The 16775-nt window shown below is 40.5% G+C and overlaps 1 protein-coding gene across 1 annotated transcript in view; it reads right to left on the bottom strand.

Annotated features, from left to right (window-relative positions):
- LOC100963297 (BTB/POZ domain-containing protein 9) overlaps positions 1-16775 on the bottom strand; it is a 156567-nt gene that overhangs the window by 68835 nt on the left and 70957 nt on the right. The window contains exon 4 of the mRNA XM_023512814.1: positions 13486-13593. Coding sequence (XP_023368582.1) covers positions 13486-13593 — 108 coding nt within the window. The remainder of the gene's footprint in view (positions 1-13485; positions 13594-16775) is intronic.

Raw genomic sequence — 16775 nt, forward strand, 5'->3', positions numbered from 1 at the left:
ACATCGTGTGAGTCTCCAGTGACTAGAGTCCTGCAATAAACAAAAGACTGAACTGAAGTTGGCTGAGCTATGGATTTGATTACAGACCTATAGAGGCTACCCTGAGAAAAGCTAACCCTGTAGTTCCAAGGGGATAAATCCCAATATATCTTGACAAATGGCTAGATTTTGCCTTTTGGAAGGAAGGAAGAGCAACCTTCCTCTAAGTCTATACCCTTATTTCCTCCCTTCTCTGCAACATACCCAAGAAAGAGTAAAGGTTATCAAGTTATATGAAGTTGGACAATTAAGTTTGAGAACCCATCCTAGAAAAAGTGCTATTAATACATACCTCATTGATGAATTATCACTACAGTCACCAGGTGGCCACAGGGAGCACTTTGAAGGTGACTACAGTGATAGTCTGCAATGAGGAATGTGGCACTTTTTCTAAGATGAATCCGTGAACTTAACTGCCTGACCTCATATGTAAGGAAATTACAATAGATATTCACATAGTAAAGTAGTCATTTGTGTTTGGGAGGAGAAAAATAAGAACTCATGGAGCATCTGGCTGTGTTTTAAAGGTTAGGTAGAGACTTGAAGATCAGCCAGAGGAAATAATTAGCTGATCTAAAGCATGGGTGCATCTGACAGCAGTAACTGGGCCAAACTCAAAGGAAAGTAGGAACATAAGTGTAAGGATAGACTTAAAGAGATAAAGGTTGGAAAGTTTGGTTAGAGTAATAGGTACATGGCAATTATATATCTGAAATCTGGACATCTGCTTTAGCATGTGGAAGAATATTTGAAAACAAGATGTTTGGGAAAAGCTAGTCATGCAGAGACAGAAGATGACTCAAGCAAGGATTGAAGGCTTTCCTCAGTAGACTATTAAAGGTCCCTGTACAGGAGATTAAGGCATCACAGCAAGAGCATGGCAGACATCAGAACAGCAACAGAGTACAGACTGAGGAAAATCCATTAGCGGCTACCATAAACATTCCAGGAAAGATGTTTAAAGGTCTAAATTAAGACGGAGGCAATGGGAATGGAAATAAATGAAGAAAGGGTATAAAAGAAAGAATACGATACCTAACTGGCTGTGGAAGACAAAGAAGGAGAAAGAGTCAGAGGGGCAGGAGATGCCCAGGAGAAGGGGGCTGCCACCAACATAAGAAGGACCCCACGGCAGAGCAGATGCTTCATGGGGAAAGATGATGATGAGCTTCATCTTTCAAGCTAAGTTTGGGCAGCCATTCTAGAAGAGGCCAATGGAAATATGAATGGAAGAGACAGCTAAAGCTAAGAGAATAAGCCAGATGGTTAAGGAAGAATGCCCCTTCTCCTCTAAAACCTGATTCTGTGTGCATGCTGGCCCCTGAATTCATAGAAACACTTTCCCCCATTCTCTTTCTTTTTTTTTAACATAGGAAGAAAACATGAGCCCCTTAGCACTTTGGAATAGAGGTCAGCCAGCTTAATCATGATTTGATTGCCATGATAGAGTCTTTTCCTTACAACCCAGTGGCTGGTTGCTAACATTTGACTATAATTTGGTAAACTGAGGCAGTTTACAAAATTTTAAGAAGATATGATCAAAACTACCATGTCTTTCCTTCCTGCTGCCTTTGTTCATTGACCAAGAAATAGGTTTTGCTTTCCTTTTCTGCAGATACCCATTCTGCCTGTCATCATGGTGTCTGGTGCTCAGCTTGCTTCCATACACTGGGGCCATGTGACTGACTAGATGGGCACGTCTCATGTCTATATCACTTTATTGGCAATTTCCATCTCAGAGAAGGGATTAATCAAGGTTGGTCATGGTAAAGGTGCCAACTGAGCACTTCTCTGACCCTCTGCAGCCATCCTGGGAGGCATAGAGCACTCCAGGGTTCCAGAACAAGGCCTGTTCTGTTGAACAGATTCTACTCTGCTGGGAGAAGCATGTGGAATGCCCTGGCAAGTAGTTTAGAATCTCTCCCCAGAGTTTACATTCAGTTTTTTTAAAAAAAACATTTTACTCTGAGAATCCAGAGGAGCAATTAAAACATATTAACCAGATAAACCTGGGATTTTGAATCAGATCACTTTTCAAAATGAAAGGAGCATAGCTGGCAAACAGTTTTAAAAGCACTTGACCCCTCCATAAAGAGTAACTTACTATCGCGAACATGGTTAAAAACAAAGGTACTGGACTTCTAGCCAGTAAACAACCTCAACTGTTAAACTGTTACTAGGGGATCCAAGTCATTAACTTGAGAGAAGAAGACAGATATAGAGACCAGACCCTCTGTGTCACTCTGTCTGTCCTCTCTGAATCTCTGGCAATATTAATTAAAATCTGTGGAATAAGGTTATGAATGAATCAAAGATTCACTGAATCAATATTGGATTTATAAGGAAGAGTCAGGAGGACATCCATTGTCTATAGCTGTGTCCCAAACCCCTGGACTGCACTACTGGTGCTGGTCCATAGCCTGTTAGGAACTAGGCCCCAGAGCAGGAGGTGAGCAGTGAGCAAGCAAAGTTTCGTCTGTATTTACAGCCATTCCCCGCTGCACGCATCACTGCCTTAGCTCAGCCGCCTGTTACATCCTGTTAGGTACACGAACCCTACTATAAACTAAGCATGCAAGAGATGAGCTAGGTTGCCTGCTTCCTATGAGAATCTAATGCCTGATGATCTGAGGTGGAGCTGAAGCTGTGATGCTGGTGCTGGGGATGTCTAGTTGCAAGAAAATGAGCTCAGGGCTCCCACTGATTCTTCATTATGGTGAGTTGTATATTCACTATACATTACAATGTAATAACAGAAATAAAGAACATAACAAATGTAATGTGCTTGAATCATCCAAAACACCCCCTCTCCATCCTGGTCTGTGGAAAACCTGTCTTCTATGAAACTGGTTCCTGGTGCCAAATGGGTTGGGGACTTCTAGTCTATAACAACTACATCATCAGGAGCAATGTTATTCTCTCCCACCATCTTTTCCCTACTCCATGTACAGAAAGCTGGGATGGACAGACTTTCTGACTGAGCTCTGTGACAATCACAGCTCCAGATACTCACAGGACAAATGGAACCAAGTCACATGCAAGACTGGAGACAGTGATGGGACTCATGCCTCCATCCATTCTGATGACAAGTATATGCTGAGCGCCACAAATGCTAGGCCCTTCATAGGGGACCACGGATAAAAGAGTTAGTAAAACAGACCAAATCCTGCTCTGTGGAGCTTACCTTCCAGTGGGGAAAAAGAACAGTAATTTAATGACCATGCTAAGGAACGTAATGAGCCAGTGCAAACTGCAATATGGGCTGTGAAGGAAAGTAGCTCAGTTGCTCAAAAGGGGGATAAGAAAGCAGTCTGATTGAGGTGGGCAGTTGGGGCACAGTTTCCTAAGAAAGCGGCCATCTAGCTGAGAACAAAAGGTTCTCAGGGATGGGCTCCAGACAGAGGTAATTTGGCATGAGCAAAGGCTCTGCAGAGGACAGTGTGTGAAACCTAGTGGGATGAGAGAGGATGCCAGGGAGATGGGAACTTGGAGAGCACAGAAAGTGACATGGAGGGTCTAAAGAGGTAGGAGGGGCCAGAACCCCTGCAGGGTTCTCCAGGCCATGAAAAGAATTCTAGTCTTGATCCAGAGAGCAATGGGAAGCATCAAAGGGTCCTAAGCAGGAACAATGCCAAAGCTGTGCTTGAAAAGTGCCACCCTGGATACCGTAAGTAAAGCAAACTCATGGGAGGGTGCAGAGAGGCCAATCAGTAGAGCGGAGCAGAGCAGGAAAGAGATGACGGTAGTTGAACTAGTATGATTTTGATTTATTTTTGTCATTTGGAATGTAATATTAGATGAAAGTTATTTCCATAATAAAAGAAAAATCTTTCTGACCATGTACATTTAAAGTGTGCTCACACAGCTGACTGAGAAAGTTTTATTGAGGTCTGCTTCTTTTTTTTTATAATAAGCATGGAAAAAAATTATTACCCTCATAGAATAATGTGGCTCCTGGGTTAAGGAAGGAAGAGGGAAATGGGAACGCTTAGATTCTCCCTCCTGATCACTTGCTACCCAAGAGGACTTGTTGCCTTTCATCTTTTTCAAAGCCAAATGTTCTGGGTGGGGAGGAACCTCCCTCTGGGGGTCCACAGAATGCACTAATAGCTCTAAATTTAGAACTAAGGCTGGTCACACTCTTTTAGCATCAAAATCCACTTCCTATGTGCCTTGCCATATTTTTTGCATACAAATTTTCTGCAATACAAAACATAAGTCCCCTGTAATTGTGTGAGCATGATTGGCTACCATTCTATTGATATTTTCTATTCTAAATTATTTGCCAGCTCATGGTACTTCATAACCCTGTAAGTAAGTTTGATTAATGAGTTTCCCCAGGTATGGTCCAGTGGACAGATGCCTTCTATGGGGCAAGCTCTGATACCTCATTACATCACAAGGACCTGCCTAGCACACATATCAGACTTGAACTTGTGTGTGTGTGTTATCTGAATTTAGGGTATTTTTTTCTTTTTTTTTTGCTTTTTTCCATTCCTCTTATACGTACATGTTTCTTTGTCATTCAAGTTCTAAAACTCTTGACAAAATTAACACCAATGTTTGCCCTTTAAAAAAAAATAGAACATGACTGGCTTTTTTCATTACTGTCAAATGCTATGTAGAAAAGTGGGATTAAGTATGAAAAGAGAAAAATAAAATCTTCATTGAGCATTTCAAAAGTGACAATTACACAACCAGAGCCCATTAATTGGCTCACACTTCTAGAAGGAACAAGCAGGCATACTCCCCCAACCTGGCAGGAAAGAGAAATCTGAGAACAGCCCCGTCTGTTACCACAGCAGAAACTCACAAGAATTAGTAATATTTCAATGAGGGATCTATGGGGTAGTCAAGAGCTTCAGTCTCTTCCTGGAAGCTTAAACTTAACACTATGAACTGCTTCTTGTAGTCACATCAACAGTAAAGACATTTCCTCCTTTACAGCCTGCTCTCTTTCTGTTGTACCACATCAGTGACACCCAGTCCCTCACCCAAACATGCAAATCACACGAATAGCAGTGACCTCCTGGAGCCAGCCCAACCTGGTAAGTGTCAAACTAAGAAAGTAGGTGAAAAGTAGGCACTCTCAACTTTTTCATTAACAATGGCAAAGAAGACGCAGAAAATCACAGGCAAAGTAAATTGGGTAGGTTTAAATGTACCAATTTTGGGTTGGGTGAAGGAGTTCATGCCTATAATCTCAATACTCTGGGAGACCAAGGCAGGGAGATTGCCTGCACTTAGGAGTTTGAGACCAGCCTGAACAAGAGTGAGACCCACATTGTGGCAGGTACCTGTGGTCCCAGCTACTCAGGAGGCTGAGGCAAAAGAATTGCCTAAGCCCAAGAGCTGGAGGTTGCTGTGAGCTGTGACACATGGCACTCTACCAAGGGTGACAAAGTGAGATTGTCTCTAAAAAAAAAAAAAAAAGAGTGAGACCTGTCTCTACTAAAAATAGAAAAATTAGCCAGGCACTATGGTGGACACCTATAGTCCTAGCTACTTGGGAGGCTGACACAAAAGCAGCGCTGGAGCCCAAGAGTTTGAGGTTGCTACAAACTATGATGATGCCACAGCACTCTACCCAGGGCAGAAGAGTGAGACTCTTGTCTAAAAAAAATAAAAATAAATAAATAGCCAGGTATGGTGACTCATGCCTGTAATCCTAGCACTCTGGGAGGCCAAGGTGGGTGGACTGCCTGAGCTCATAGGTTTGAGACCAGCCTGAGCCAAAAAAAATAGCCAGCATTGTGATGGGCGCCTGTAGTCCCAACTACTCAGCAGGCTAAGACAAGAGAAGTGTTGGAGCCCAAGAGTTTGAGGTTGCTGTGAGCTATGATGCCAAGGCACTCTAACGAGACTCTGTCAAAAAAAAAAAAAAAAAAGAAAGAAAGAAAGAAAGAAAGAAAGGAAGAGAAGGAAGGAAGAAAGGAAAATAAATAAATATACCATTTTTCAATCTTGTTACACTTTGGGTGAGTTTACTGAGACTGTAATGCTCCACCTTTAATTTATCCTGTTGTCTTCAGCCATTGTATCAGGCAAAAGCAATAGCCTGATCCGGAAACACAGTATAGGACTAAGTGACAGGACAGTCAACAAGGCAGACACAAAATGGTCCTCAGGTATGAATACAATCACATTAAAGACCAAGTAGCACAGGAGCTACCCCCACAGGTCTTTCCAGGTGACACAGATACTGCCAAGGAGCTTCTCAGAGTAGGCACAGGGGAGAAACTTCCTACCGTTAGGATGCTGTAGGGACTGCTTGCTCTGAAGGGTGCTCCAACCCCTTAAGAAGGACAGGCCCCTGCAACAGGAATCCAGATGAGAATGGACTTCAGGATTCCAAAGAAAGGCAAAAGCAAGAAGCACTCTCTAAGAACTGGGCTTTGAAGCATTAGGAAAATGCAGTTCCTTTTCAGGGAAGCACAATTCATGCTTTGGGTAAGTGGCATCAACTTATACACAGCTGATTGGGATATCTCTGTGTATGGCATTTACATTTATTTAAGTTTTTTGATTTACTGCTGGAAATGAATAAACCGAGCTACTTTGCTAGCATATGCTATTCAAATAATGGCAAGGACAAATAACATTTATAATTGCAGCAAGAAAAAAATTTTTTCAAATGAAGTTTTCTTTTAGATTTTAAAGGGAATACATTAAGATTGTCAAAAAAAGTTGAAAATTAGAAATAATTTCCGTACTCCTACTATACAAAGGCAATTGTCATTATTATTTTGGCATATTTCCTTTTGGTTTTCCTCTTCCATAATTTTTTTCTACTCGCAATAATATTTCTATAATTTTGTACACTGTTTCTAAAAAATCCTATTATGTAAATGTTCTCTAAAGTTATTAGAAACTCTTTGCAATGTCATTTTTAATAAATGCCTAGGTTGAGAAAATAAACTTATTCTGAAAATAATATGGATGTTAGAAGCTAAAAGCTATTATATAAAGACCAGGTAGGACTAGATTAGGACTGCAGAATTCTCAAGTAGAACGTTTTTATTATTACCTAAGTCTTCCTATCTAATCATTTACATTGCAAAAATGTTAGTCAAGGGAAGGCTTAGATGATGGCTAAGGTCACTAATACTTTGGCACACAGAATTATTATTCAATGGGACCATGATGAAGTAAAGAAATGGTTTAATAAATGACCACAAATTAGGTCAACACATTGGGGGGGGGGTACACTGCGGCAGCAAACAAGACAACTATGTAACACGGCAGAGGCGCAGTGAGGCACAAAGAGGGGTCGTTCAGAACTATCAACAACTGACCACCATTAGCCCACGCTGCAGGCTGCGGAAGTTCAGGTTCAAGATGCCTGAGGCTGTGGCCACATTTCCCTCTGACATGCCACTGAAGAAAGACAAAGGAAATATATTTATAAAGATATTGAAAACTGGAGTGGATATTAGAAAACGAAAAAATTTGGCAAACTTCTCAGAAATCGTAAAGATATTAAATTTTTACTCATTTATAAACTGAGGACAACTGGGCAGACTTCCATATTGAAACAAACAAGCAGGAGGAATGATAAATGACCCACATCTAGGCATGTCATTATGAAATTTAAGACCATCAAAGCTGAAGAGAGGATCCTAAAGGTTTCTAGAGAGAAAAAGAAAATTATTACAAAGAAAAAGAACCAGATTGCTATCAGATTTCTTATCAGCAACATTGGATGCTAGATGGCAATAAACAGAAGCTTTCAAACTTTAAAAATTACCTAAAAGCTGGGCATGGTGGCTCATGCCTGTAATCCCAACACTTTGGGAGACTGAAACAGAAGGATTTCTTGAGGCCAGGAATTTGAGACCAGCTTGGGCAACACAGCAAGATCCTTCTTTCTTTCTTTCTTTCTTTTTTTTTTTTTAGACAGAGCCTCAAGCTATTCCCCTGGGTAGAGTGCTATGGCATCACAATTCACAGCAACTTCCAACTCCTGGGCTCAAGCAAGTCTCCTGCCTCAGCCTCCCAAGTAGCTGGGACCACAGGCGCCCGCCACAATGCCCGGCCATTCTTTGGCTGCAGCCATCATTGTTGTTTGGCGGGCCTGGGCTGGGGATTCGAACCCGCCACCTTAGGTGTATGTGGCTGGCGCCCTAGTCGCTTGAGCCACAGGCGCTGAGCCAAGATCCTTCTTTCTAAAATTAAGAAAAATTAACCAAGCATGGTGGCACACGATGTAGTCCCAGCTTCTTGAGAGGCTGAGGCAGGAAGATCACGTTAGCCCAGGACTCCAAGGCTGCAGAGGGCAGTGACTACAACTCAGCACTCCAGTTTACAGGACAGAGCAAGCTCCTCTCTCTTACAAAAAAAAATTAGCTATAGATTTACTCTGTGCAATGCAATGGCCAGAAGCTATCTTCTTAACTAAAATGCTCAGGTTCAAAAAACAAAAACGAGCTATTGATGGCTGCAGATTCAGCTAGGAGAGAGAACGGCAAACAAAGCAAGCTACCAAGGCAGCATTAGATACTTCCTTCCCAGAAGGAGTCTTCATAGCAGCAGCCTACCCAATTGTCCAACAGCTATTCTTTTTGGCCTTCAGGTCACAGCTCAAATAAGAGGGCATAAGATTGAACAATGGGCAGGTTTGGATCCACTCTGGCTTAGAGGCTTCACATTCCAAAGAGAAACTAACGTCCCTTATAACAGCTCCAGAAGTACACAGCCAGCCCAGAATGACAAGGAATAAGCCCTGTTACAGAAGTCATCACACTCAGGGAGGCCCAAAGCTACAGCTTTGGGAATTTCTCTTTCCTATCTAGGTTGGTAACATTATTTCTTCAATTTGTTTTTCTTTTTGTGGAATATGGGTATGGGTATTTACAGTACCCCCAGGCCAAAAGTAATCTGCCAATCAGGGGTGATTTTTATCTTAAGGAAAGGGTTTTATTAACCTTTCCCCCACATTCTATAAAAAGAAAAAGAAATAAAAGAAACAGTGTTACCAATCTAGACAGGAAAGAGAAAGAAATTTTAGGACCACAGCTATAGAGAGGTGCTTCAGAAGCTTCTCTAGCAGGAAAAGGAAGCAATTAGGAACTTCAAGAAAACAAAAAGCTGGCTAATATGAAGCTATTAAACACGTAGAGTAATTCTGAGGACTTACAAGAAAATCTAATCTATGTTATTCATCTTAACATAGTAGAATTCTTCCAAGAAGGGCACAAATTTAGTGACATAGAACAATTATGTTCTTCACACTAGATATGTCTTGAACAATGTTTAGTCATAATATTATGAGTTCTTAGTGGTTTCCCTTTCTGGGGACAAACTGTAGTTAATATATGGAAGATTTAACTATAATTTATAGAACAAAAATTAAGTATCATATTTATATAGTATAGTTTTACTACATTTACAATGTCAATATAGTAAAACAGCTAACAGAAGATAAGAAGGTGAAAGGGGAAAAATAGAGGGAAATGTAGGGGCTGTAATTTCTTGCCTTCTTTCTTTTTTTTTTTGAGACACAGACTCACTTTGTTGCCCTGGCTAGAGTGCCACAGCATCATAGGTCACAGCAACCTCAAACTCCTGGGCTCAAGCAATCCTCTTGCCTCAGCCTCCCATGTAGCTGGGACTATAGGTCTGCCATGCCTGGCTAGTTTTTCTATTTTTGTAGAGATGGAGTCTTGCTCTTGCTCAGGCTGGTCTCGAACTCCTGAGCTCAAGCAACCCACCCACCTCAGCCTCCCAGAGTGCCAGGACTATAGGCTGGTGGTAATTTTTTCATTAACACAGAATCAAGAAATGCTGTCTGTAACTGATGTCCATAAAAAAAAATATATAGGTTTAAAGAGTAAAGAAGGAAAAAGAAAACAAATAGAGGTTTAAGTATATTGTTAAGTTTTAAAAGATAAAATAGTATGTACACAGTACTAAATATAAACATAACAAAAATGAGGAGTGGCTAAGCAAGCTAAATTTTTCTTTCTTTTTACAGCATGTTGTTAGCAAAGTTGATAAATTAATAAATAGGTATAAAAATCATTTATAGTTCAGAAGTTATAAAAAATTAAAAATTGGCAGGGTGCAGTCCCTCACATCTGTAATCCTAGAACTCTGGGAGGCCAGGGTGGGTGTATCCCTTGAGCTCAGGAGTTGGAGATCAGACTTCAAAAAAGAGCAAGGCTCCATCTCTAATGAAAATAGAAAAACTAGCCAGCAACTCAGAAGGCTAAGGCAAGAGGACGGCTTAAACCCAGGAGTTTGAGGTTGCTGTGAGCTATGATGGCATAGCACTCTACCCAGGGAGACAGAGTAAAACTCTGCCTCACAAAAACAAAAACAAAACAAACAAACAACAAAAAAAACCAAAACAAAACAAAAAATCTAAAAAAGTCAAAATTAGTTATCTCTGAGGAATGGTACAGAAGGTAGAAAGGCACAATTTTACTGTTCACATATATTCTTCTATACTGTTTAAATTTCCACGTGCATGTTTTATATTTATAATTAAAAAACCGATATTAAAAAATAATTTTAGAGTTCAGCAATTTAGAGGACAGCAGAGAAAAGGAACTGATGCTTAGAAAGTGAGGTCTTCTGAAATAAGGCTAAAGGGTACAAAATTAGATTAGGTGAAGAAGGAAGGAAGTGATTTTTAGAAATTAGTGACAAGAAAAACAGGGTTATTTACAATAGAAAATGACCCTTTATCCTAGAAGCGAACCACAAGAAGCTCCAAAACTCTAACTCTAGCAGAAAGGACTCAGGAGATCTATAAAGGAAAATATCCCACCCCAGCAGCAGGACTAATGGACACACTGGAGAATTTCATACCCTAGGGATTTTCCAGGGGACAGCAAAATTCTGTGCCTTGAATTCTCAACTATCAAGAGGCAGAGTTATGACCTTCACAGACTCCATATAATTTATTACATGACTCACACACTTTATTTCAATAACGAGCAGGCTACAATTCGTGAAGCTAATAGAATCCTCTCTTGAGGTCTGCTCTGAAGTATATTAGTTAAAAAGGAAAACCTTTCATCTTTTATCATTTGCAAATCTTCTATATTTCTTAAGGCCTAACTTGAGAATGGGAGATACCATACATTCAGATTATGCCTGTAGACACAAAACCGTAACCTTTGGTTCCATTGATTCTTACAGGGTTAAAAGGTACTTGCCTTCTTGTTGGTATGGTATTCTTGTTCTTTTAATGCATTATCTATTTATTTATAAAACATTGCTATAGCATCTAAGTGCTAAAATACAAAGTTACCACCAACTAATGGAAACAAATAATTAAAAAGAGAAAAAAAAATGTTGATGACTTAATCCAAAGCTATTTGGAGAGGATCTAATGAGTGAATGAGTTTTTGAGATAAGAAAAAGAAAAACCACTTAACTAAATACAAAATTATTATAGTATGTACCTGGTCAATGGTCAGTCAACCAGATCTTGTTAAAAACCCACACTGTATAGCATCTTCAACAGAGGGACATAAAAGAGACACCGAATTCAGTTTGTAACATGAAATGACAGAGGGATAGGTGGTAGTAACCAGTATGACATGCAAAAAATGACAAGCTTTGAGGAAGCAGAAGGTCTGGCGTGGGTGCTGTGGACCCAATGAACAACTCTGGAAAGACAAAGGGTGGTTGCTTCCGTAGGCTTTGGAGGCTTTCCCTTGTATAAAAAGGGTTCCAAGAGATTGGAAGTAAGTTAACCACTTCATTTCTCTCTTTTCATCATCTATCTAGGGTTAGGCCTCTATAGTATTCATGCTTTGAGTCCTAGGAGGCAACATGGTAGAGTGACAAGAGCCCTGGGCTTAAATCTCGGCTCTGCTCCTTTAAAAAGAGGCAGAGATGGCCACAAGATTTATGTTCCACTGGGAAGGGGCTTTGAGAGGACAGGATGTACATACATTACAGAACCAGGTTTTCAGAACCAGGTATACCTTCGCTCTATTCTTTCCCCATGAGTCAGCTAGATGCAGATTATGCTGATGAGGGCCTAGATGATGGCAGAACCACAAGATGAAAATTACCTGAGCTCCTCAGTCACCTGTGGGGAGAAGCCACTAGACAGGCCCACAAGAGAGAAAGATACAACTAAGTTCACCAAGAGGGGAAGAGGAGGGTGTTCAGTAAGTTCCTGGGAGAAGGACACAATTACAACTTGGACTTACCTTACAAATGCAAACAGTGCAACCTAATGTATGTACTCTCATACTAACCCAGAAAAAAAAAAAGAGGGGGGCACAGAATAGACCCCCAGAATATCTACTAACAAGTGTATCACTTCAACAAAATTCTCTAAGGAAGAACAAAATCCTAAAGGGATAGTGTAGAATGTGGCAGGAGGGTGTGAGAGAGGATTGTATCATGCAAGTATCTTTCTTTTCTCTGTTTAGGTATGTATGTCATTTTCTTTCTTTTTTTATTGAATGGTAACTATGTACATTAATGCACTTCTGGGGTACAGTGTGGGGTTTTCACACACAATCCGAAATACTTCCATCAAACTGGTTAACACAGCCTTCATGTAATTTTCTCAGTTATTGTTTTAAAACATTCACATTCTACTCTTAGAAAGATTCACTTGTAAGATAAACCTCAGAAGTGATCCCTCATGTATGTCATTTTCAAAAGTCACACCACAAGATAGAGAAAACTTGTTTGGTCACATCATGTAAATTCTCAAAGACGTATGTAATAGTCAAAACTGAAGTAAAGGATCACCGGAATATGTTTTCTTTTCATTTTTTTTTTTTTTGAGACAGAGCCTCAAGCTGTCCCCCTGGGTAGAGTGCCGTCACATCACAGCTCACAGCAACCTCCAACTCCTGGACTCAAGTGAGTCTCCTGCCTCAGCCTCCCAAGTAACTGGGACCACAGGCACCCACCACAACGCCCAGCTAATTTTTTGGTTGCAGCTGGCATTGTTGTTTGGTGGCCTGGGCTGGATTTGAACCCGCCACCTTAGGTGTAAGTGGCTGGCACCTTAGCCACTTGAGCCACAGGTGCCAAGCCCAGAATATGTTTTCTACTTCAATAAGAGTATAATTCGGGCTGGGCATGGTGGCTCATACCTTTTAATGACAGTACTATGGGACTATGGGAAACCCTGGTGGGAAGATAGCCTGAGGCCAGGAGTTCCAGACAAGCTGGGGGGAACACAGCAAGACCCCATCTCTACAGAATATTAAAAAACAAACAAACAAACAAACAGCCATGCATAGTGGTGCATGCCTGCTATAGTCCCAACTACTTAGGGAGCCAAAGCTGGAAGATCACTTGAACCCTCGAGTTTGAGACTGCAGTGATCTGTGATTACACCATTACACTCCAGCCTGGGCAACCAAGTAAGACCTTGTCAAAAAAAATGTAATCTGATGATTCCATGGATCTTCACTAGAACCTCTGATTCCAATTGGAATAAATTCCCGAAAGAATCCGACTTACTTGCAGGAGACTTTAGTTCTATCGGCTACCATGGTCCACTGTTGCTGGTTGGTAGAAATCTCAACGTAGTAGCTATAGCTTCGATCATCACAGTCCCAAAGTAGCAACCTGAACAAAGGGAAAGATGTAAGATTGCCGTCAATGTCTAACTGGCTGTTTCCTTAGGCTATCGGCACCTCAGAGGCACCAGGAAATCTGCTTACTCTATCCCTCCCACCTGTGTCCTTTGTTCTAGACACTTCTAGGACTGGAAAAAGAAAATGAATCCCAACAAAAGTGAGAAGAGCACAGGTGGAGTTGATGTGCAGTGAGAGGCTTGTTTCCTCAGCAGTTTTCAAGCCCCTCAGTCCTCAAATGCCTGTCCCTCTGGTGGCAAAATTCTTTAGATTGGTTTAGGAGGGAGAAGATGTCCTCAAGTCACCCTTCCTGCTTCTTTCAGATCTCTTCTCCAGATTGGCTGGCCTAACCACTGCTCATGGGGGAATCGGAGCTTTCTAATTGGTGATAACCCCACGGCCTTTATTATCACATTTTAGGTTTCATCTCATTCTGACCAGAATTTCTGCACAGCTTTGGTAAGATTATCTGACTTGGAGATACAAACATATATTCATTAGTAAAACTTTCTTATTCAGTTTTTAGAAACTGATTTTCTTGGTTCTTTCTTCTTATCCCCCTTTTCTGCCCAGATAAGAACCTAAGTATTAACCATATAATTCCGTAGACACAAAGGAGAACTTCAAAGTAGACAAAATTTATCTGTTGGCAAAAGGAATCAGAATAGTGGTTATCTCTGGGGTGGATATAAAGGAAGCTTCTAGAATGCTGGAAATGTGCCACATTTGATCTGAATGGCAGTTACATGGGTATATATGCACGCAAATATTCATTGGGCCATACATAAAAGATTTGTACACTGTACGTTATTCCTCAATTTAAAAAATTAAAAAATCTGAGCATTGCAACACAAGATCAGCATTCTGCTTCTGACAGTGCCACAGGGCAAAAAGATCAATATTGTCTATGATTTCGGACTTAAAAGTCCTTCTCATACAAAATACGTATCTTACTGTTTTACAGTTGGTCATGTGTGTTTGCGTCCTGCACCTGCTAAAATAGTGAGCTCTTGGAAGGCAGCAGCCATGTCTCACACAAAATTTATACTCAAGTCAGTGTTTGCTAGACAAATACATTCCTTGTAACAATAGCAGTCATGATAGCCAACATTTCTTTAGTGCTGTATGTATAAGGCCCTGAGTTAAATGCTCAATACAATTTATCATATTAAATCCTTCTAAATATCCTCCAGCAAGCACTATTATGCTTATCAAATTATAGGCAGTGAAAGTGGGACTTAAAGCTATTAAGTAACTTGTTTAAACTCATACAGTGAGTGGCAGATACAGAGTTGCAACCTGGTATCCTAACCCAGACCATTTCTGAAATCCCTGCTGCCAAATGCTTCCCTTATTCCCAGCTTATGTATCTGGGTCATAATTTACAATCTACACCTATTACTCTATAAAATCAGCTGTATTATTTTCCTTTAATCTTTCAGATTGAAGTCCTTCCCACAAATTCAGTTTGCATCACTGATAAAGCTGTTATTGAGGATTAAGATTTCCTGTGTTTCCCTTTTCCTTTACCCTTTGTTCCTTGTTTTCAACTGCAATTCTGTTTGTTATCAGTGACTATACCCACACTACCTAATATTTTGGAACTCATTTTTTAAGTAGAGAAAACTGTTAAAAGGTTTGGGAAAGCATAAACAGATTACACTTACTGATTCCCTTTAGTTCACCTGAGTATTTAATTTCAGTACTCTAAGTGAATCAGAACAGATTCCATGCTACTGTTCTTAAGTGTCCAAAAATTCTTTTGTTACATTAAAGCAATTTGCCTGATAAGAAAGCAAATTATTTCCCTTGTCAGTCATTTCCACAAATATTATTCTAGTCTCTTAGCCTAAGTAGTTAGCCTATGTAGTTAGCCTATGCTAATTTATATTTACTTTGGATAACTCTTAAAAGTTTACTTTTTGTTTCTTCTGGTTCTCATTTTGATTATAAACCTTTTAGAAAGACCACTGATCTTTCTCTTTTTTAAAAATTCTACTTCAGGCTCAGCGCCTGTAGCCCAGTGGTTACAACGCTGGCCACATGCACTGAGGCTGGTGGGTTTGAACCCGGCCTAGGCCTGCTAAACAATAATGACAACTACAACAAAAAAATAGCTGGGCATTGTGGAGGGCACCTGTGGTCCCAGCTACTTGGGAGGCTGAGGCAAAAGAATCGCTTAAGCTCCAGAGTTGGAGGTTGCTGTGAGGCTATGATACCATGGCACTCTACCCAGGGCAATAAAGTAAGACTCTGTCTCAAAAACAAAAACAACAACAAAAAAACCTACTTCAAACATGTTGGCTATGTTCATGGTGTATGTTCCATACCTGTTCTGGGCTGAAATCATTTATAACTCTGGGAATGCAGATTAAAACTAGGGGAGAAACTTCAAAATTAATTCATCAGTCTCTTCATTTAATAGCTCTAATAAAAGGTTTGCTGGGAGATAATGTTGAGGCTACTTTCTTCAATAGGATTTTTTTTTTTTTTTTTTTTTGTAGAGAGAGTCTTACTTTATCACCTTCAGTAAAGTGCCATGGCGTCACAGCTCACAGCAACCTCCAACTCCTGAGCTTAGGCGATTCTCTTGCCTCAGCCTCCTGAGTAGCTGGGACCACAGGCGTCCACCACAACGCCTGGCTATGTTTTTTGTTGCAGTTTGGCCAGGGCCGGGTTTGAACCTGCCACCCTCAGTATATGGGGCTGGCACCCCACCCACTGAGCCACAGGCGCTGCCCTCTCTAATAGGATTTTGAATTATTTATGGAGAGCCAGGTTTATCATAACTGCTGCCCTTGTAGATAATCATGAGTTAGTGTTTCTACAGAATATCCAAATGAAAACAATCTGTCCCTTCTGGGCTAGAACCTAACCAGATCTCAAATATTTCATGGAAAAAGACTGCCTTGAGGATATGGCAGATGGAGAAGATAAAAAGGAAGAGCAATCGAGTATTATAGATGCTCTAGGTAGAAATTCATGGAGTGACAGCATATTAGAACAATTTTTAAGTTGTATATAGCATGCCTTCTATGTAGCTTATTCTATGAAGTCCTCTAATTTGTTTCAAGGCAAATTATTATTTTAAAATGAAGACCACCTACAAGTCCAAGAACTTTAAAAACACATGGCACATACTGTTTGTAACTTATTTCTTTTGCTTCATTGTCT

This window comes from Otolemur garnettii, unplaced genomic scaffold, assembly GCF_000181295.1.
Source record: "Otolemur garnettii isolate 467f Iridium unplaced genomic scaffold, OtoGar3 scaffold00031, whole genome shotgun sequence".
Classification (NCBI taxonomy): Eukaryota; Metazoa; Chordata; class Mammalia; order Primates; family Galagidae; genus Otolemur; species Otolemur garnettii.